Source organism: Dromiciops gliroides, chromosome X (genome assembly GCF_019393635.1).
Source record: "Dromiciops gliroides isolate mDroGli1 chromosome X, mDroGli1.pri, whole genome shotgun sequence".
Lineage (NCBI taxonomy): Eukaryota > Metazoa > Chordata > Mammalia > Microbiotheria > Microbiotheriidae > Dromiciops > Dromiciops gliroides.
The window spans coordinates 5,252,648-5,274,046 of record NC_057867.1 but is presented as its reverse complement, the minus strand read 5'-3'; the positions used below and the strand labels follow the sequence as shown (position 1 = coordinate 5,274,046).

The 21,399-nt window shown below is 46.6% G+C and overlaps 1 protein-coding gene across 5 annotated transcripts in view; it reads left to right on the top strand.

Moving 5' to 3' along the window:
• Nucleotides 1-15,538, top strand: part of LOC122733728 (speedy protein E4A-like) — a 29,708-nt gene extending 14,170 nt beyond the window's left edge. The window contains exons 2-7 of one of the 5 annotated variants that reach the window (XM_043974395.1): nt 5,155-5,224; nt 9,282-9,353; nt 13,106-13,285; nt 13,722-13,780; nt 14,179-14,264; nt 15,153-15,532. In XM_043974395.1, the coding sequence (XP_043830330.1) occupies nt 9,329-9,353; nt 13,106-13,285; nt 13,722-13,780; nt 14,179-14,264; nt 15,153-15,375 (573 nt within the window). In that variant the 5' untranslated portion in view covers nt 5,155-5,224; nt 9,282-9,328 and the 3' untranslated portion in view covers nt 15,376-15,532. Of the gene's footprint in view, nt 1-5,154; nt 5,225-8,974; nt 9,046-9,281; nt 9,354-13,105; nt 13,286-13,721; nt 13,781-14,178; nt 14,265-15,152 lie in introns of those variants that run through there. The other 4 variants (XM_043974396.1, XM_043974392.1, XM_043974393.1 and 1 more) reach the window with 4 other exon arrangements.
• Nucleotides 15,539-21,399: the final 5,861 nt, after the last annotated feature.

Here is a 21,399-nt window from a genome sequence, read left to right as displayed (position 1 = left end):
GTTGGTGAAAGATGATTGTGGAATTATTAAATAATGCAGTGTTTTAATGAGAAACTAGGATGTTTCAGAGCCAAAGTTAGGGAGCTTGCAAGTTTGTTTTATATGAAGTGATTTAAAAAAATATATAATGAATTGTTGGCTACTGATTATAAAAGTTATAAAATTTCTCCTTTAATAGTATGTGCTGAAGTTACACCTTTAAGCCAACTTAGTCTTAACTGGACCCAGATTTAAAGATTTGATTTATGCCTAGCAGTTAATATGCAATACCTTCAGATATAGATATCTGTTAGCCTGGAAAGTGACAGTGGTCAGTGGTTTTCTGAGTTTTGAGTGAATTATCATGTTGACTTCACTGTATGAATGTTGTTATTTTCTTAAATTCTAATGATAGATTTTTGCTTCAGGATGTCTTTGAACTTGAAAGGAAGTGTAAGACAAGATCTGCTTATTACATGATTACTTTTATTGTTAACTTTAGTAGAATAATAATGATAATAGATTATAACAAGAACTGTACCTAGCTGTCATTAGTGAAACTTGCTATTTTAGGTTATGTTTCTTGGAACTATAATTTGGTATTGTTCCAAGTTTTGATAATTGTCTGAATTCTTATTAAGTCAATAATAACCTTCATTGAAAGGCAATGTTATGAGCTGCTCAAAGGGAGTTCTGTCTGAGACTGCTACAGGTGAATGTCTGTATCTTTAAAGGATGAGAAGATAGGCTTATAAAGGACGTTGCAGTATCCCCTTGACTCACTTTCCCCTTTGTACTATTTCCTTTCTGAACAGGAAAATTTCCCACCTTGTCAATCCTGAGTCTGGCTGTCATGTGTACTTTTCTGGCATGATTGGCTGTTCCAAAATAAAGTTAACTATGACTCTTACCTGAACTCAAACAGAGTTAAGGAAGCTTTATTCTGATAAATTTAGGCCAGCCTGTGTCCTAGAAGGGACAGCCTTGATATTGTTATAACCATGTTCCTCCTTCTTCCTTTAATAGCATGTTTCTATAACTGTGGGAGGCAAACTGTAATGCTCTTATATGTGAAAAATGATTATCGATGGCCAATAGCTTGGGGAGATTAAAATCTTCCCCCTTCTTACTGATGCCTTACTTTAGCCTTTACCTTCTTTAATGATGAGATTTGGACTCTCTTGTTCAAGACCCCACACAGGTGGAATCTACCGTGCTCTGATCAGTTTGGGTGGTGTTTACATTCTTTGAATCCAAATGATACTCACTCCTTTATTTTATTTTGGGTTTTTTTTGTTTGTTTTTTTGTGAGGCAATTGGGGTTAAATGACTTGCCCAGGGTCACACAGCTAGTAAGTGTCAAGTGTCTGAGGCCGGATTTGAACTCAGATCCTCCTGAATCCAGAGCCCGTGCTTTATCCACTGCACCACCTAGCTGCCCCTACTCCTTTATTTTAATAAAACACACCTCCAGTTAGTTAACCAATTAGATCTCATTGCTGTTTAATGGACTGTCTTTTGTCTGAAAGGCATAAAAACCTAAAGGAGTAGCCATGCAGCCTCCTTGGGTGTAGAGGGGTTAAGGAGCCATTTTGGTCAATCTCTTATTGATTGTGATTGATAAAATTGATTTAATATACCCAGAATTTTGGTGTCTCATAATTATCTTATTCATATACTATACATGCATGCATATGTGTATGTGTGTACATGTATATATATGCACATTTACATACCCATATGTATACACATATATATGTATAAAATCATGTTGTTGCAATACTCAAATATCTCTTAGTTAATATAGTAGGATGGAAGTATGAAAGACCTTTTTATTTTTATTTTACATTCTGGATTTGTGGTCACTATTTGTTTCAACTTCCATCCCTAAGCTGCTAAGAAAATAAGTTCTTGGCTTTACAAATGTGGATCAAGTCTTAGCACTAGCAGGTTTTAGCAGCATTTATTAGGGAACCTTGGCCATTGACTTGAAACCAGGGAAGTGGATCTGCTGGGAGGAACCTTAGTCATGATCTCCAGGGAGATGTCTCCTTACAACTGTGGCTCCTTCCCTTGCTTAATGTGTGAGAGGTCCTTTCTCCCTTGGGAAGCCCATGATCCAAAAAGCATGACTTTGTCTTTCTAAAGGGAAACTCCAGAAGCTTGGTTAGGGTCCCAGTTGGGGTTCAAAGTTACATTTCTGGCCTCTGAGCCTGTGCTTATGCCTCAGAAAACTTAGATGTTAAACTCTGGGAACCCTGCATTTTGACAGTTATTTGGGTTTTTTGTTTGTATTTTTTTTTTTTTGGCGGGGAAGTTAGGGTTAATTGACTTGTCCAGGATCACACTGCTAATAAATGTCAAGTATTTGAGGGTGAATTTGAACTCAGATCCTCATGAATCCAGGTCCGTTGCTTTATCCACTGCGCCACCTAGCTGCCCCCATTTTTGATGGTTATTTGGCAGTAATTACCTATCACAAAGATCTCAGTGGTAATATTTTTCCCAAATCTGGACCCTGCCCCCACCACTGCACTTGCCTGCCTTGTCCTGCCCCTCCCCCACCACAACCCCTAACACTTTTCCCAGAATGGAGGGGGGAGGGGGCACATCTTTTTCCCATCCGCCCCATGGCAGGCAGGCTCTCTCCAGTAGTTGCTTGCTTGCTTGCATGAATGCATACTTGTTTGCATGAATGCAAACTTACGTGCATGCATGCATTCATGCATGCCTCACTTTGGGCAGGAAGAACCTGGAGATGCCTCCCCCCTTCCACGCTTCCACTCCTGCTCAAAAGAAGGGCATGAGAGCCTTGCTTCTTTACCAGGGGAAAGCTGTCCCCAGCAAGCCCATTCAGCACACTACTGAGCATGCCTACTGACTTTGAGCGGGAAAGGTGGCTGGGTGGGGAGGGGGGGAGGGGAAGGGAGGCGACTCCTTCTCCTGATTTCTTCACTAGAGACTAATAAAGTGTCGGTAGCGTGGCTTATTTCGGGCCAGGGCACCACAGCCAGGCGCCCTGCCTCCTCCCTTCCCTTTTTCCCTAAGTCCCATTTGCTTGTGAGGCTGGTAGCAGCGCCAGGCTCTGGCCCATCCCCCACCTCCCTGGATCGTGTCACATGCTCCTGTTTGAGCGGGAACACGAGGCTCCGCCCCCTGTGACTCAGTGCGCAGTCTCAGTGCTGCTCCTTTAGCACTCGCACAAGGAGCTGCACCTTGTGGTAGCGTGCCTCGCGCTCTCCTGCTTCGAGTCGGGCCCTCGCCTAATTTGGTACCCAGGCATCCTTTCGGGCAATTGCCTTTTCCAAAGGCCCTCCGCCTCAGCTTCAGCCCAGCTGCAGCTGACCGAAGGTCACCTGTGGGCCTTCATCGGACTCAGCACCTCAGACAGAGGAGGCATCGAGATCCTGGTAAATGGGCCGAGAGGGAGGGAGGTGGCGCTGGAGTCGGCCCAAGAAAGCAACTGCTTATGGGCATTGGCTGGGTACCAGGCAGGGGCCTGGGCGGGGAGGTGGATAGCGGGTGGGGCCTGGGTCCCTAGCGTTGCCCTCCGAAATTTTTAAGTGTTTTTGCTCAGCCCCCGCCATCTCCCTTGGGAGCGCTCGTGTGGCTTTGCGGTTTGGAGGCGCTCTACGAGCATCTCATTTCCATTGTGCAGCTGCCCGGGGTGGGGTGGGTGGGGGCTGGCGTTATCCTCGTTTTCCAGACCGGGAATGGCAGGGGCTCCGAGTGAGGCTGTGAGGTTGGGTTTGGAGTCCGGGTTTAGGCTTTGGTGTGCTACCCACTGCACCACCAGGCCACTCCCAAGCCACAAATGCAAGGCTTAGCCAATCTTGCAGAAGGGAATCTGAGGCTGTGAGAGGAAATTAGGTGATACCGTAGTACACAGAGCACCGGCAGGCTCCAAATTAAAATCCAGCTTCAGATGCTTCCTAGCTGGGTGACCTTAAGCAAGGCCCCTCAGCTCTATTTGATTTGCTTGAGCTTCCTTTACTTAAAATGGGGGTAAGAATCTTATCTTCATCCTCATGGTAGTGAGTATAATGAATAATAATGGGACGATACTTGGAAAAAATGCTTAGCACAGTGCGTGGCACACACTTGGCTCTGGAGAAAGGCCAGTTCCCTTTCTTGTTAATGGTTCCCTAGTACTTGAGCTGGAGTCTGAGGCACTCGGCCTGACGACCTGCAGCCCACTCCCCTTGATGTATGCTTGTTTCCTGAAGTCTTGTAAAGGGCTTCCCCCTCTTCACTCCGTGCTTGTTCCTCTTCCCCCTATTTCTTTTTTTTTCTTTTTACTTTTCTTTTCTTTTTCTTTTTTTGGTGGGGCAATGAAGGTCAAGTGACTTGCCCAGGGTCAAGTAAGTGTCAAGTGTCTGAGACCGCATTTGAACTTAGGTCCTCGTGCTTTATCCACTGCGCCACCTAGCTGCCCCCCTCCCTCCATTTCTGTGCCTCCCCCTCCCTCTCTGCTCCTCTTCCCTCCCCCTCCCCTACCTCATCGCTCCTCCCTCTGCCCTTCCCCTCCCCTCTGCTCCTCCCTTTCCATAACGCCCCTCCCATTCCTACTTCTCACTCTTCCCCCTCCCCTCTCCTACCTCATCCCTCCCCTTTGCCCCTCCCCCCTCCTCTCCTTGCCTCTCCCTCCTCATTCCTCTCCCACCCCTCCCCTTCTTCCTCCTCTTTCCCCATTCTCTTTTTCTTTTCCTCCTTGCCATGGCTCCCCCCCCCCCCACCGCTTTCCGCCTTCCCTTCCCCCACCCCCCATTTCCTCAGCCTTTCTGGTTCCCTGTGGGTCAGTGGCAGAATGTGTGCTTTCAGGTTTTTTCGGTAATACTTGGGAACTGCAGATCTTTCTTCCTGCTCTATACACCCTTCCTCTTTTTCCCCTTCCTATAATACTTTCCCAGGTTAGTTATCTAAGCTTTGCTTAAAAACAGAATTAAAAGTAGTATCGGGGCAGCTAGGTGGCGCAGTGGATAAAGCACCAGCCCTGGATTCAGGAGGACCTGAGTTCAAATCCAGCCTCAGACACTTGACACTTACTAGCTGTGTGACCCTGGGCAAGTCATTTAACCCACATTGCCCCGCAAAAAAAAAAAAAAAAAAAGGAGTAGTATCGTTGCTTTAGTCCAAGTGACTTATCTCGCAGGAAATGGCTCTTCTCATTAATAGGTGAAGGATCTAATCGGTTGGAGAAGAATACCTGTTGGAACACAGATCCCAAGGACAAAGTTTCTTTCAGGTATAGTTTCTGATATGGTGTACTTTATGAGAAGTCATGGTCTTCATTAGATATTGGACACTGAAGTGAATGCGTATCACCAATCACTGGCTTCATTCCACTACAGGATTTTCTTTTTAGGCCAGAAGTCAAGGATGATCTGTGAAATCAGGAATCTCTAGTATAGATTTTCTTGCTTTAAAAAAAAAAAAATATATATATATATATATATATATATATATATAAAATTTAATGGACCAGTCTAGAAATAGTTTAGTTCTTGGCATATTAGAGCCGGATCAAGAAGAGTGGCTATCTGTGAGATTAAACAAGTGTTATGGTGAGCTGAAGAATGGGTTGGGGCTCTAGCTCAGCTCAGAACTGCTGTTTGTCTGCAGGTAAACATTTTTACCCTAAAGTATTCCTGAGGGGGCAGCTAGGTGGCACAGTGGATAAAGCACCAGCCCTGGATTCAGGAGGACCAGAGTTCAAATGTGGCCTCAGACACTTGACACTTACTAGCTGTGTGACCCTGGGCAAGTCACTTAACCCTCATTGCCCCGAGAAAAAAAAAGGAATATACAAAAAAGCTTCACAGATACATGTATATACCTAAAGTATTCCTGAGACAGCTCCAGCAGCACCTTGGTTTTTTCTGGATATAGGAGGTGACCAGGAACCAAATAGGACCTCTTGAGGGCTCCTCTGGCTATGGTAGTTCACCTGAATCTAACTCCTCTTGGCCAAAGACAATTTATATTCCTTACCTTTTTCAAAACCCTTTCTAGAACTCTCTTCCTCCAGGACATCTTTTATCAAAAATTTAAAAAACGTCACAGGCCCCTGAAATCTGTCTCCCAGTTTAAGGATTCCCTGGAGCTTAAACTCCTTGAAGGCATTTGCATTTGGACCCCTAGCACTTACTGCTGTGCCGGGGCACATTGGCATCTAAGAAATGCTTGGTGATTGATGTGCCACCTAAAAGTGGTTAGCACAAAAACTACATGAGAAAAGTAGGGTGTACTTTTCAGATCTCTGGTGAAAAATTCTTGGAGACGATCATTCAAGTTAACGGGTAATTCTGATCCCATTAAGTGAAAAGGCTTTTAGAGTAAAACAAAAACAACCTGGGCGTCGGCTCTAGGATTCCTGTGGCCTGGTTTTCTAACATTTTGAAAATCCAAAGACAGGAGGTGAAGTGTCCTGTGGAGAAAGCAGCAAGTAGGACAGGCTTGAACACAGAGTGAACAAAGGAGAGAAACAAGGAAGAAAGCTTGAAAGGGGTAGGCCAGAGCTAATCGGGCTTCCAAAGCCAAGCAGACATCCGAGTTAGGATGTTAACCCAGAGACAATAGTGCAAGCCTCTCTTCTTGAGTATTGCAGTAATGTGCTCAGACCCCTGTTAGAGGTATTCAGTAACATCTGTGTTTGCAGCCAGGTAGACTTTTTAAGCACTTAGCCTTCTAAAAGGACACTGTAAAGGACAGGGAGCCATGGCTCCCTGCATCCAGCTCCCTCAGCCAAAACTGCTCCTCATTGGAAGTTATCACTAGGGTTAGGCGACTTTCAGAAGAATAGCAAGTAGTCTCTGCCAGTGTCTGCGATGAACAAGCCTCGAGGGTGACTGGCAGGTGCTCTGAAGCTCTTTACTTGCTCCAGGGGAGGAAATATGTCTGTTCCAGGGAGTATTCATGGGAGTTAGACTTTCAGCACCTCTAAATCCAATTGGACACAAACTTGAAGTTGATGAGGAGAAACTTGAGTCGGCAGATTCAAACGCTATTCAGCCCCCTCAGACGCTATTTCCTGGTAACCTTGGGCACCTTAGTGCTGCAGTGTAGCCCATTGGGTGGCATCTCTTCAGTATAGTGCTTTGCTTGTCAATTGTCATTTCCTCAACTGCTACGGGTATCAGCTTCTCATTATAAACAATAGACACTGGGCATGGTCATCATGCTAGGGCACAAACTAAAACAATTCCCTCTCAGAATGAGGGAGGCTGAGAGAAAAGCCATGAACCTCCCTAGTGTCATTTCAGGAGCTCAACATTCTCCACTTGCTTCTGCTGAGGTAATGCTTCATCTCAAACAGGACGAAAGGTAGTCCCGTGGGTAAGGGAGCCCACCACATTTGGGGTGTAGGTGGCTTTGGACATTAGCCCAGGCAAATGAGGCTATTAGGCCTGATCCATGAACCTTTTCAGAATCTTGCCAACTGTGACATGCCACTCCAGGGAGATTGGAAATGTGGCAATGACTGACTAGCCCTAAGCCCTTGAAGGCAAAGAGCTAAAAACTTGAGTAGAACTTACTCAGTCTGGTGGGGTAGTGTGAGAGAGTTCAGCATCTTGGCATACAGTGTCCATAAGCAGCATCCCACTGTGTCCAGTCACTGAACCACTGTAAGAAAGAGCCCTTCAAGGACTGGAAACAAGAAAATGCAATACCGACTTCCCAAGAAGGGAAAAAGATTCCACAGACTGTAATAGGGTTAGTTTCATTTCCATCTTCTGCAAAATTCTAGAATTTAGGGGCAGCTAGGTGGTGCAGTGGCTAAAGCACCGGCCCTGGAGTCAGGAGGACCTAAGTTCAAATTCAGCCTCAGACACTTGACACTAGCCGTGTGACCCTGGGCAAGTCACTTAACCCCAACTGCCTCACCAAAAAAAATAATAAATTTTTTTACATTCTAGAATTTAAGTATGTTTTCTGAGAGTTTAACACTCAGAGCCAGCCCATATGGTTTCACTAAGAATAAGTCAGAAATTGGGGGCAGCTAGGTGGCACAGTGGATAAAGCACCAGCCTTGGATTCAGGAGGACCTGAGTTCAAATCCGACCTCAGACACTTGACAATTACTAGCTGTGTGACCCTGGGCAAGTCACTTAACCCTCATTGCCCCGAAAAAATAAACAAACAACAACAAAAAAGAATAAGTCAGAAATCATAGAATCTGGAGTTACCAGGAGTCCTAGAGGTCAACTAATTCAGCCCCTTTGTTTTCATGCCCAACTAACTTCCTTTCCTTGTTTTCTCCCCCAACAGGGTGACCTAGACTATCTCTCTGTAGCCATAGCATATCTGGATTCCAACGAGGCATTCAACAGGGGCTCTTGTGACAGCCCTGTAGAAAAGATGGAGAGAGAGATGTGTGCTGGAGACTTCAGCTGGCTTGGTAGCTGGTTGAGTGACTGGTGTCGATCAGTAGTGTAACTGCTAGCTTTGAGTCTTGTGCTATAGGGCTCTGTCCTCAGCCCTTCTCTGCTGGACATTTTCAATCAATGCAGGAAGGCATGAAAGGCATGCTGTGCGATTGGCAGGTGGTAAATAAAGCGGAGAGGGATGGCTAGGCAGAAATTAAGTGACCGAATGAGAACACAGAGAGACCTCAACAGGCCTGGGTGATGAGCCAAACCCAATTGGATGCAACCCAATAGCACTGCATGTCAAGTGTTGTACTAGGGTTTAAAAAGAGAAACCAACTGCCTCACTTGCAGGTTGTGTCAAAGATTTGAGGGTTTTCTTACGACTGTTGCAAGCTCAGAATGTATCCATGGTATGGGCTGGCAGCTCAGAACCTCTGGTGTGATCTCAGGCCACGTTAATAGAAGTGTGGTGTCTATAGGGTGTGTGTGTCTGGGTGTTGAGGGCCGAAGGCTTCCTGTTAAGAGAGAGGGCATCATGAGCCCCAGGCCCTCCTGTTCATTTTCCTTCTCTTTTCCCTTCCTCCTCTTCAGCACACTCTGTCTGCATTTGAACATGAAGGGGTCTTCCTCTGCTGGTCAGGAGAAGGCTGGCCTGTGAAGTCCCGTGGTATATTTTAACTGTGGCCCCCTTTTCCAGGTAGAAGTATCTGATGTCTCCAGGAGCTTTGGGTTTTCTGCTCTGGAATCTTTAGAGTCATTGGAGCACAGACACTTGGCTATGCCAGTTGCTTGGAATGTTGAGCTAGAGAGGGGGATTTGGCAAAGAACAAGATTTGCTTGTTAGAGCCCAATGACCACCTAGTTGGTGCAGTCACTGATCTCAGCGGTCTCAGGAGAGTTGACGAGTTACCCTCATTTCATTCCCTCACCCAGGGGGAATCAATCAGCTCTCCCTACCAGACACCACCAGGACCAGAGAGATGGAAGCTGGTCCAAGGAAATCAGGTGAGGGTAAAGAGGTGAGAGGAGCCAAGGGGACTCCTGGGAAAGCCCCTAACTGGGGAGAGATTCAAAAGAGTGAAAATGTAGCCCCTGGTGGTGGGTTGTGGGTGGAAGGGGAGAGAAAAAGGAAGGGGTGAGGGAGCTTAAGAGAAAAGGAGGCTGGGGAAGGGAAGAGGTCCTTTTCCTTAAGAACTTGGGGGAAATGACTGTAGCCCACCCATGAACAGTTTCTACAAGGCTTCCTCTCGGTGGCTACCTGAGAGCGCCTGATACCCACACAACTTTCACATGAATAGTCCAAACCCTTGAACGGAGGTTGAGTGGAACCTCTTGATAGCACATGGGTGTGATTGAATGTGTGTCCTTTAGAGGGATGGACCTTTTCAGGGATATTTTGGGGATGCTGAAGAGGGACTGAAAGACACTGGAGATCTAGTGATAGCATAAGAGATGGTGTGAAACCCTGGGCTTTAGCTTATTCACCTGATTCTGCCCTTGATATCATGAAGGTTGTCATTGTTGGACAGTCGCTCTCCTCCACTAATAGAGATCAATTTGTGGTACAGTATTGGAGTCATTATCATGATTCCATTATCATTTTCGTGATCTGCCATCCTGTATTACATGCAGCTCTGAAGCTCCCATACAGCCTTGTGTGTCTCTGTTTCCACTAACACTGTGGCTTCTGGAACCAGGTCTCATTTACAAAAGACTAGAGGAAAAGCCTTTCTCCGTGTACCTTACAAGCACATCTCTGGTGGTTCCTATTGGTTCTCATTTTGGGGTTTTTGAAAGAGACTTTGTTTCTCCATCTCGCCCAGGCTGGTCTGAATACTGATCAATGTTAACCTGCTCAGCTTTTCCAGCCACTGTTGCTTCACTCCTCTGATTTAGGCAGCCCGGTGGCCCTCCCATCCCAGGCCTTGCTGATGTGAAGGCCCCTGCTCGGCTTTAGTCCTTCCATGGCTCAGAACTCCTGAACTCAGTGAACCTTCACAGCAGCAGCAGCATCAGGGCCTCTGAGCATGGGCCATCACATCCAGCTTCATGTGGCTGTTGATTTTTAAGTTTGTGTCCCCTTTGCCCTGACTCAAGTCATTAGGCCTTCCCATTTATCTCTGAGTTGGCTTCCATTCCCCCTGGATGACTATGGGAAGGAGAAGTATTCAGTCTCTCAATGTTTTCATTCAATAAGGGTTTGATATGGTGAATGGAACTCTGGCTCTGGAGTTGGAGGACCTGGGTATAAATCCTACTTCTGATGATTACTGTCTGTGACCTTGAGCAAGTCACTTCCCCTATGTAGGCCTCAGTTCCCTTAGCTGTGACATCACAGCCTTTGAGGGTCCTTCCAGCTTCAGATTTCTGTTCCCACTCAGAATTCTAGAGAAGTTGTCTGTGAGCGTAGTGAAAGTAGCTGTTGGGAGTAGAATAAATGGATCCCAAACTGTTTGGGATAGACTGGGGGAGAGAATTGGTCTCTGAGGGAGTTGAGACACAGTGACCCTAGAGAGCATATTCAAGGAGTGTGGAAGGAATATGGATCCTAGAGCCCAGTGACAGAAGACTATCATTTTTTCAGGAAAAGAGACTAAGGCTGTGGCCACTTTAAAAACAAGTTTTCTTGATGCCTTTTCTTGGTTCTTATCCCACAAACACTTGCAGGTATCTTGCCCATTGAGTGCTCTCTTATAAATAAGACAAAGTTAAACCCAACCCAGCTGACACAATGACCACATCTAACAACCTCTGGTAACATTCCAAAGCCAGTGTCCCATCAGTCCAAGGGACTGGAAGGAGGGCAAGAACGGGACTGTTGGTTGACCCTGTTTCTCTCAAAGAAAACCCAAAACCAAAACAAAAAATGAGTGGATGCTCCTACTGGTCGACCGCCTTGGAAGTGGCCAACCTGAGCTGGCTCTAACTGGCAAGGATCGTTCAAGTTTCAGTGAGAGCAGTTAACACCACAGAAATCTCTCCCAATCAAGGCCTGATTTCTCATTTGGGTGATCGTCTAGACTAGTGGTGTCAAATAGGTACATGGTAACTTAGGAAACCACAAATGAATATTTTCTATATGATTTTGTTTTGTTAGACATTTCCCACTGACACCTGAATTTGGTTCAGGCTGCTGAGTTTACCCACACTGGTCTAGTGTGTGCGTATGGTGTGCTTAGGGAGACACACATCTCTGGTTCAGTGGTTAAACAGTGACCAAGCATAGCCCTTGACTGGGAGTGGCTTCCATCATCTGTTCTGCATGCTTGGGCATTGCAGTTCTTCAGGGTGGGTCTGTGCATTGTTTTCCTGGTTCTACTTCACATGGCCAAATTTCATGAAGTACAATAATATCCATAGATCACCATTTTTCTGGTCATACTGGTTAAATCACAGGACCAGTAAAAAAAAACCCAAAGCAATAGTTTTATGTGGGAGCAAAAAAAAAAAAAACTAGAGGCAAGATGAGCCCCCATCAATTGGGTAATGGCTGAACACATTGTGGTGTAGGAACCTTGGCGCAGTGCCTGGGACACAGTAGGCGTTTATGTGCTTGATGTGAATGTAAGAAGATTCTTGAAAGGCAGGAGAGAAAGAGTCAGGAAGGCCAAGGGCCAAAACCTTCCTCTGAACCAGGCTGTGGAACACTGGGCAAGGCATTCGACCTCTTCAGTGCTCCCCCACCCTGGGCGACTCTCTAAGACCGGAGCTTACACACAAGATCTGCATTGCTCAAAGAAGCATCCTTATCAAAAGTTTCTAGCACAAAAGAAATCACAAATCCAGATAAGAAATGATGACAACGAAGAATTCAGATGAACTTGAACCAACTGATTCCAAGATAAGAGATAAGAACCAGGAGGACAATATTTGCCACGGTGACCATAAATTATAAATTTTTAAAAAATTAAATGGCAACAGAGCTCAGATTAATGATAACAAACAGTTGAAACAAGTATCCCTCCACTGGATAAAGAGCCGGGGAGGGGGGGGAGGCTATGGGTACAGTGTTATATTTGCTGTCAAAGATAGTTGTTTTGTCAGTTTTGCCAAACTTTTATTCCTCATGAGGGGGAAAGGGAGAAAGCAGATATATGGGGAAAGGGTTGTGCTCTAAAATACAAAAGGCATTAAGAAAACTTGAGTCAATAATGTAAAATGCTGTCCTTAATTCCATTTCTTTATAGCCTTTATGGGGGAGTTTTAAATGGAGTCCTGATTGGCTGCTCTGTTTGACTGGGCAGATGGGGGCCTCACTCCCCTTAGTCTCCTGATTGGCTAACATTAGCCTTTAGGATGAGATTCATAAAATATTTTTTTACTTCAGTTCTGGCAAAAATGGAGTATGTTTGACTCTGAATTAATTATCCCCGAATTTCCTTTAGTCCAGAGCTTCTTAACCTGGGGTCCATGGATAGAATTTAGGGGGTCCATGTGGAAAAAGCAATGTATCTTTTATTTTCCCTAAGTTCTAGTTGATGCCAAGCCTTTCCTTCAGTTGTGAACCATTCCTGTGGCTTCCCATGTCTGTCCGGGGGTTTACATGACGGGAACAGGGTTGAGAAGTCCTGCTTTAGCCTGGAGCCTCCTCACGGTCAGGACATCTCTACCCAGCAGAGGAGAATTCAGGGAGATCCCTGACCCTCTGTTGGTGGGGGTAGGCTGGGGTAGCCTGGATTGTGGCTCCTGTGGCACAGTAGAGGAGGCATACTGTCCTCGGAGTTTTACCCTGTGGTTTCTAATACCTCTTCCTCCAGACAGCAGTAATGCTGCCGAAGAGAACAGGAAGGAGTCTGACTCCAAAGGAAGACGGGGAAAGAAAAGAAGGAGATATGAATGGACAGTGACTGAAGTGGGGGATACTCGGATTAAGATGAAGAGGAGAAGAGTGGCTTCCTTCTGCTTCAAAGACCTTGCAGTCTTCTCTCAACTTCTGGGTGAGTGGCTTGAGGAACAGGGACCCCTAGGGTGGGGTTTTACCTCCAGAGGTCACCAAATGAAGCCCTGTTTATTGGGTAACTGATTCATAGTCCCATGGAAATAGGGAGGGGTAGAGTGCCCGGTGCTGGAGAGGGCTGGAGTCAGCTGTAGAGGTGAAAGGGCTAAGGATGTCTTACTGGTTACTCAGTGCCCCCCTGGAAGAGGGCCTCTTCTTCTCTACTGATAGAATTGCCCTGGAGTGCCCACACGACCCTGGGGACCCCTTGGGCTGCTCCTTTTTCAGATCCTTCAAGGAGGATCAAAGGAGGTGACCCCAGGGTCCTTGATTGTCCCCAATGTGAGGTGGAGGGGAGGAGTCTAGGGTTCAACCTGCCAGGAAACAGATCTCTCAGCACCAGTGACATAAGGGAAACTTGTCCTTTGCCTCCATAGAGGATCCAGTCGTTCAAGAATTCCTCAAGACTGATGTGAAATCCTATGCCAACAATGAGGTAAGTGCAGTTCCCAGGGTTGAACCAGTGTAGGGGAAATGGAAGGCAGGGAAGAAAATCGATGCCCCTTGGAGCCATCCTTCAGACATCTCTCTTCCTAAGGAGAGTCACTGCTAGAGCATGTACATGGAGTCAGGGAGGTCTCAAGGCAAGTTGAAGTTCACTGTGGCCAAGAGAAGGCTGGGCTCCATGAGGCCCCCAGAGGGGTGAGGAGGGACTGGAGAATTTTTGTTGGTGTGGGGTTAGAAATCGTTCCCATCACTCTCCCCAAACTTCTTGTGTTCCCTCCCCCTACCTGGTGCCCCCAGTAGACCTCCCTGATCATCCTGGCACATGGAATTGTCATTTTGGGGGACGTCTTCCATGCTCCTGACCCTCTTTTCCTCTGCTTTGGGCAGACTCTCTTGAATATGCTGGTAGAATACTTTGACCGCCTGGGATTCCCTCAGCAGTCTTACAGCATGGTTCATTTCTTACTGGCACTGTGAGTACCTCTAATGGAATTTAGGTGCTTGGGGTTTGGGGTTTTATATTGTGGTGTTTAGGGTGGAGTGGGGGAGGAAGATTAATATTTATTCTTCCAATGTCAAAAGCCAGTTGACATCCCAGGGGCCCAAGATAGGTACTCTTGGGGTGAAACCATCACATTTCCCGTTGGATCCTCGAGCTTGTGGCATTTGTTGTGTCTAGTGCCCCCAGAACTTAGCAAACTGTAGAGATATATCTCAGCCCTGTGTCTGGAGACCTTTCGCATACAGGTCTTTGGGCCCACCTTAGTTTGTCCAGACCCCATGCTGCCCCTTTTCATTCGAGGGTGGACCTGTGATTTCATGGGAGTATGGCATTCCTAGTTTGGGAATTCTCTCTCCCCGTGCAGACTGGCAACCTTCCTCTGCCCTTCCCAGCCCCACACTTAGACATGGCAATAAAGGGTTTCCATTGATTTGATCACGGGCCCTCAGCTAGTGTGTGTCCAAGGCAGGAATTGCTGACTCCAAGGCTGGCACTCTTTCCACTAGGCTCCACTGCCTGGTCCTTTTAAAGAGCCCAGAAGAGAACTGCTCTCTCCCCAGGAAAGACTAGAAAGGCTTTAGCTTATCATCACCAGCCTTATTTGGTCTGCACAGTGGGGAGGAAGAGAGATGGTGTTACAGAGAGAAGATACCTTCTCTCTGTGACTCTCTGCCCCACTACCCTGGGTCTTCAGGGCTGAAAGGCATTCTCTCCTGTCACCAAGGGCTCAGAGGTGTTCAGCTTTGAGCTGGGCACTTGGGGCCATGATAAAGGGCGAACATGGTGGAGGGAGGGAGGGAAGGACAGGGTTAGAACCTGGAGCCTGACCTTTCTTTCCACGTTTCTTTTGCTTGGACAGGTATGGTGCCTGTCAGCTGGACACGGGGGACCCATCCTACAGATGGTACATCCTTCCTGCTCTTTTGGGAACTAATTGGTGCCAAGAAGGTGTCAAGAAATTCTGGCCGTTGCAGATGGAATTTCTTAAGGCCATTGATTGGGAAGGTTGGATGAGCCAGGAGCTCAGTGAAGAGGTCAGTGATGAGGACAGGACAAACTCTGTCCTGCCAAAGGTTGAATAAAGAGATGACAACAGGCCATCCAGAAGCTCCCTGTTCAGAAAGTCTGCACTCATACAAGACCAAGGGACTTACACTGTCTAAAAAGTAATTTTCATTGATCCATGTGAGCTTGAGCATGTTGCCAGCCCATAAAGATGTTTCATCTTTGAATCAATAAACATTTCTTAAGTCCAAATAGTGCATCAGCTCATTTCGACCTAGAGATAAAGTTCATTTCAGGAATGGGGTGTGGAACATATCTGCCAATAAACCTGAGGTGATGTCAGTGTTGACATACATTGCCCCAAAGAATTGCTTTTTGGGGGCCAGTTCTTTTTTTTTTTGGTGAGGCAATTGAGGTTAAGCGACTTGCCCAGGGTCACACAGCTAGTAAGTGTAATGTGTCTGAGGCTAGATTTGAACTCAGGTCCTCCTGACTCCAGGGCCCGTGTTCTATCCAGTGTGCCACCTAGCTGCCCCCAGGGCCAGTTCTTCATATAGATAAGTAACAAAAGCCTAAGCAGTATCATTTCCAGATTGAATAAATGGATGGTCCATTTACTCTAAATTGGCAGGCCTTCCTTTGCCATAAATAGACCCCTGACCTCATCTTGGAAATTGCATTCCATCATTCCATGTCTCCAAAGGGAGATTATAGTTAAGTGAAGATCAGCCAGGATCCAGGAGACCTAGGAATGAATGGGCTTTCACCCCTGTAACTCTCCCATCTACAGCCAGTGTTGCACTAGAATTATATCTATCACACATCAAGTATTGGCAGTCTAGGATTACTACTCTTTTAGGGGTCAGCCCCAGTACCACTTTCCCTGGTCACCTCGGAGCCCTTTGTAACAGGAGAGAATAAGGGGAGGTAATAGCTTCCTCCCACCAAATACTTGTAACATAACAAATGGTCCTGGACAACAAGCAAACACATTTATTTATCTAAGCAAACAAACAGAAATCTCAAAGTGATCCAGATTAGAGGAAAGATACACTAGAGAAGAAGAGCTTTTCAACTGGCTAGGAGAGAAAAATCACAGCTCAACAAAGGGGCAGCCGAGCTCACCAGGGAAATGCACTCTTAGCACTCTCGAAGGTTGCTGGCTCTGGAAGTCAAAGATCCTGTTGGGTGCTGGCTTCTCCATATGCCCGCACCTCTAGGAAATCTCCCATTGGCGCCTGAAATCTTGGACTTGCCTCTCTTGCCCTGGCTTTCAACTTCAACCTCTGAGGTCTCTCTCATCAGCCTCTCCCAAGCATGTCTCAGGTAGCATGTCTGCTCTCCACAGTTACATGCTGAGGCTGGAGGACTTACAGCACTCATGATGGGAAAGTCACTCTGGGGGCAGCTAGGTGGCACAGTGGATAAAATACCAGCCCTGGATTCAGGAGGACCTGAGTTCAAATCTGGCCTCAGACACTTAACACTCACTGTGTGACCCTGGGCAAGTCACTTAACCCCAATTGCCTCACCAAAACAAAAAAAGGGAATTTTTTTAAAAAGGGAAACTCACTCAACACGTCTACCCTGAGCTGCACCATCCTCTTGATACAAAATGAGTCTGCTGTCGCACCCTTTGCCTCTCCTACTGCTTTCACTCTCCAGCTTCTCTCCTCTTTCTTCCTCTTTCTCTTCTCTTGGCTTCCTTCTATCTTCAGCTTCTGCCTCCTTTGAGCAGGCTTCCTCTGCCCTTCCTTTCACCTCTCTCTCCCCTTATCTAATGACCCCCTTTTTCTTCTTTTCAGTTTCCCTTTTTGCCTCTATCACCCATTCTTTTTTCTGTTTCTACAAGTTTGCTTGATTCTTTCAGTCAAATTTCTGATAAGGCTTCCTTTTGTTTAAATTTTATTATGTTTTATCATGAAATTCATTCTTTTCAGAAGTCATTTCCTAATACAATGTTTTAAAACAATGCTTGATTCCATCAATTTTTTTGTTTTATTGCCCTCTTTTTATGGCGTTATTAAGCTTTTTACACAGACAGCACATGTAAGAGAGTGTGAGATAAGATAAAGTGGGTGTGATAGGTTGAAATGGAAGGAAGAAGACAGGATGGTAGAGAAATATCTGAAATTCAAGCTTTTTAGGCAGAGAAACCTGGAGTGAGAAAATGGATTTGCCCAAGTTCATATTGTATCTGATAGATCTGGTCTTCATTAGTTTTTCTTCCTCTGTTTTGAAATCAAGTTCCAGGTCCCTGACCCCACTCACCCAATCTGGAATCTGGAGTCATCCCTCTTTGCAAGAAGTCATCAACTCAATCCTTTTTGGAAAGAAGGATATATGTAGCAATCAGCCATGTCAACACATGCACAATTTTCCAGGGCCTCAAGGGTGAGAAATCTGGGGAGAAAACAGCCCTGGGATTATCGCCTGCCTTCCCAAAGGGATTGGTTAGCGAAAAGGAAATGAGCAGGACAATGTCAGGGACTGAAAATTAGCCCGTACAGCTGTCAAAATGGAACAGACTCCTGTCTCATCACTGCCCCCCCCCCATATCGGCTGCCCTGCTTGACTGGGCAGATGGGGGCCTCACTCCCCTTAGTCTCCTGATGGCCTCCCCAGATCTCTCCAGCCCACCCCATCTACTCCCTCTCCAATGCCCATGACAGGCAACTATCTGGCTTCTCATGGCTACCTTGCATGACTTTTCACTTGTTTTTTGTGTCCTTGCTCTTTTCTCCTAAGGTAGTTTGTGAGCCCCCAGGAAGGAGGGCCCTGGTCTTGTTTGTTTAATTACCACGAGTTCTGTAAAAAACCATTTAGTGAAGGTATTTTAATGATTGCCAGGTCATTCATGTCTCTCCATATGAGAGAGAGCAATTTGAGCCCTCCCTTGGTATAATCAGTGGAGATTCCTTTCACATTATTCTATCACTTATCAAGTACCAACTCTGAACTCAGCATTACACTTTGCACTACATATACAAGAAAGAAACTAAAAAGTGGTCCCTGCCCAGCAAGTCAGGTCGATGAGCATTGATTAAATGCTATGTATCAGGCACTGTGCTAAGTGTCAGGGATACAAAGAATAAAAAATAGTCTCTGCTTTCAAGGAGCTCATAGTCTAATGGGGAGAGAAAACTTGGAAACAACCTTGTACATATAAGATCTATACAGGCTAAATTGCAGAGAAGCCACTAACATTTAAGTACCACAAAAGGGTTATTTTAGTGGTTGAGATTTTAACTGAAATTTGAAGGAAGCCAGGGAAGGCAGGAAGCAGAAATGAGAAGGCCACTCCAGGTATGGGGAACAGCCAGTGAAAAGGTTTGCAGTAGGGAGATGGGCGGCCAGAAGGCCAGGGCTATTGGATGGCAAAGTATGTGGAGAGGAGTAAAAAAAGGCAAGGACACTATAAAGGTAGGTAGAGACCTGATCATGAAGGGCTTTAAAAGCCAAAGTGAGGGGGCAGCTAGGTAGCTCAGTGGATAAAAGCACTAGCCTTGGTTTTAGGAGGACCTGAGTTCAAATGTGGCCTCAGACACTTGACACTTATTAGCTGTGTGACCCTGGGCAAGTCACTTAACCCTCATTGCCCTATCAAATAAAAAGCCAAAATGAGATTTTATATTTGCCACTGGAGGCTATAAAGAGCCCCTGGAGTTGACTGAATAGGGGAGTACCATGGTCAGAACTGGGTTTTAGGAAGATCACTATGATAGGTGAGGGGAGGATGGATTAGAATGGGGACTGGACTTGGCAAGATGAACCATTGCAGTAGTCTAAGGATGGGGAGAAGAGAAGCTGTAGCAGGTTGGTGGTTTTATCAGGGGAAATAAAGAGGCATTGCCGAGGCAGAATCAACAGGACTTGGCAATTGATTTGCTATAGGGAGTGCGAGAGAATGATGAATCTTAGATTGAGAGCCTGGGAGACTGGGAGGATGGTGGTATCCTAGATAGTAATAGCGAAGTTAGGATGCTTTGGAGGAAAGATGAATTAGGTTTTGGACGTGTTGAGTTCAAGACTTCTACAAGACATCTAAATTAAGATGTTTAGTAAGCAGTTGGAGATGGGAGACCTGAAGTCAAGGGAGGTGGAACAGATTCCCTATGGAAGAATTACAGAAAAACAAGGAGGGAAAGTGCAAGAAAAGAAAAGGCACTGGCCAGAAATTGCTATCTGTATTAGGGGAGTGACTACTCGTACTAGTGAAATCATAGGTCTATCAGGACTTCAAAATGTGATGATGATGCCAGGAATTTCACTTCACTTGGTGAAGGTCAGACTGTAAAAACAGCAAAGGACATCATCTGCTCTTTCTGTTACGATGCTTCCTGTAACAGCTTCTCTCCTGTGGATGAAGGAAATCAGCAGGAACTTTCCTTCTCATCCTTTTAACCTTTATAGGGAAAGTAACCAAGCAGAGATCCTGGGGAAAAGATTCTTCAGCCTAGAGAAGAGGAGGTTGTAGAAGAATTCCTGGTTGGGTATAAAAATGCAGGGGCTAAGAGAACAAAATGAGGCAGAAACTGGAAGGTGTGGGGTCCTGGGGGAGGAAGGAGAGCTCTGAGAAGGTGAGGAGGGAGCCAGGAGATGTGTGAAGGAGCTTCTAGTGATCTGGAAGAGAGCCTTTCTGCACTTGGGCCTTTCTTTGTATGCCTAGAGCTTAGCAAAGTGCCTGGGATCACAAAGAGGAGAGCCAGGAGGGGTTCTTGTCCTGATTTATTTCCTTTTTTTAGGGCAATTGGGGTTAAGTGACTTGCCCAGGGTCACACAGCTAGTGTGTGTCAAGTGTCTGAGGTCGGATTTGAACTCAGGTCCTTCTGACTCCAGGGCTGGTGCTTTATCCACTGCGCCATCTAGCTTCCCCTCTTGTCCTGATTTATAAGAAAAGAGGGGTTATGGTTTCCACTTCGCCTCATCCAGACATTGCGGACCTCCCTAGTTTTTTATTTATCATCTAAGTCTACCCCAAGAAGAGATTCCCCCCAATCCAGGCCCAGGACCCAGAAGAGGTCAGTGGAGGAGATGGTCTGTTTGCCAGGAGGGGAATTGCAAAGAAATAAGAGGCCTCAGCCACAAGATTCCCCAGGAATGGAGCCACTGTCTTACCCCAGTATGTGAATGTCTCAGAGTCAGGGGGAAATGGAGCACAGAGGGTTAATGGAAAAGCCAGCTGACTAGGGGCCAGTTGTGAGGGCCAACCTTGGGAAGACCTTGGCAGAAGCCATTGAACAGGTTGGTCCAGGCCTCCAAATCTCCTGGCCCTCTGCAGGTGAATGCGTGGCATGCATGGCCACACCAGCATGGACGTCTACCTGTCAGTGAGGGGGCGGGACGAGTTCTGTTCTGCCAAAGCTTGAATAGAGAGGTGACAACAGGCCCCCATGTCCTGCCCTCCGGGATCCTGAGTTCTGCCCTCTCTCTGTCTCTTTCCCTCTTTCTCATTCAGTCTCTTTCCACCTTGGGCTCAGGCCTCTCCCAGTCTCTCTCATTCACTTCTTCACCACAACTAAATACCCTCCTCCCCCTTTCCCATCTCCCTCTCCCCACCTAGCTTCTTCTGCCTCACCAGTGGCCTTTCTCTGCATGTGCCTGCTCCCTCCCCCTTTGCCCCCTCCGTCTTCCCTTCTCTCGGTCATAGGCCCTCCTGGAGGGAGCTCACTCCTCCCCTTCCCATCTCTCCTCTATCCCTCTCATCTCCCAGCTATCTCCTCCCTTTTGTTGCCTTTTCCCTTCTTCCATCTATGCTCTCCTGATACCCACCTTCCCCCCCCCCCAGCCCGTGCCCCCTTTTCTCCCTCTCCCATCCATCTCCAGTGACCTCCCCCTCTGATCTCCCCTCTCTTGGTATGCAGTCTCCCATCTCCTTCCTGCTTCATCCCCCTCCCATCTCCCTCCTGCTACATCCCCCCTCCCATCTCCCTCTTACTGCATTCCCCCTCCCATCTCCCTCCTGCTGCATCCCCCTCCCATCTCCCTCTTACTGCATTCCCCCTCCCATCTTCCTCCTGCTTCATCCCCCTCCCATCTCCCTCCTGCTGCATCCCCCCTCCCATCTCCCTCTTACTGCATCCCCCCTCCCATCTCCCTCT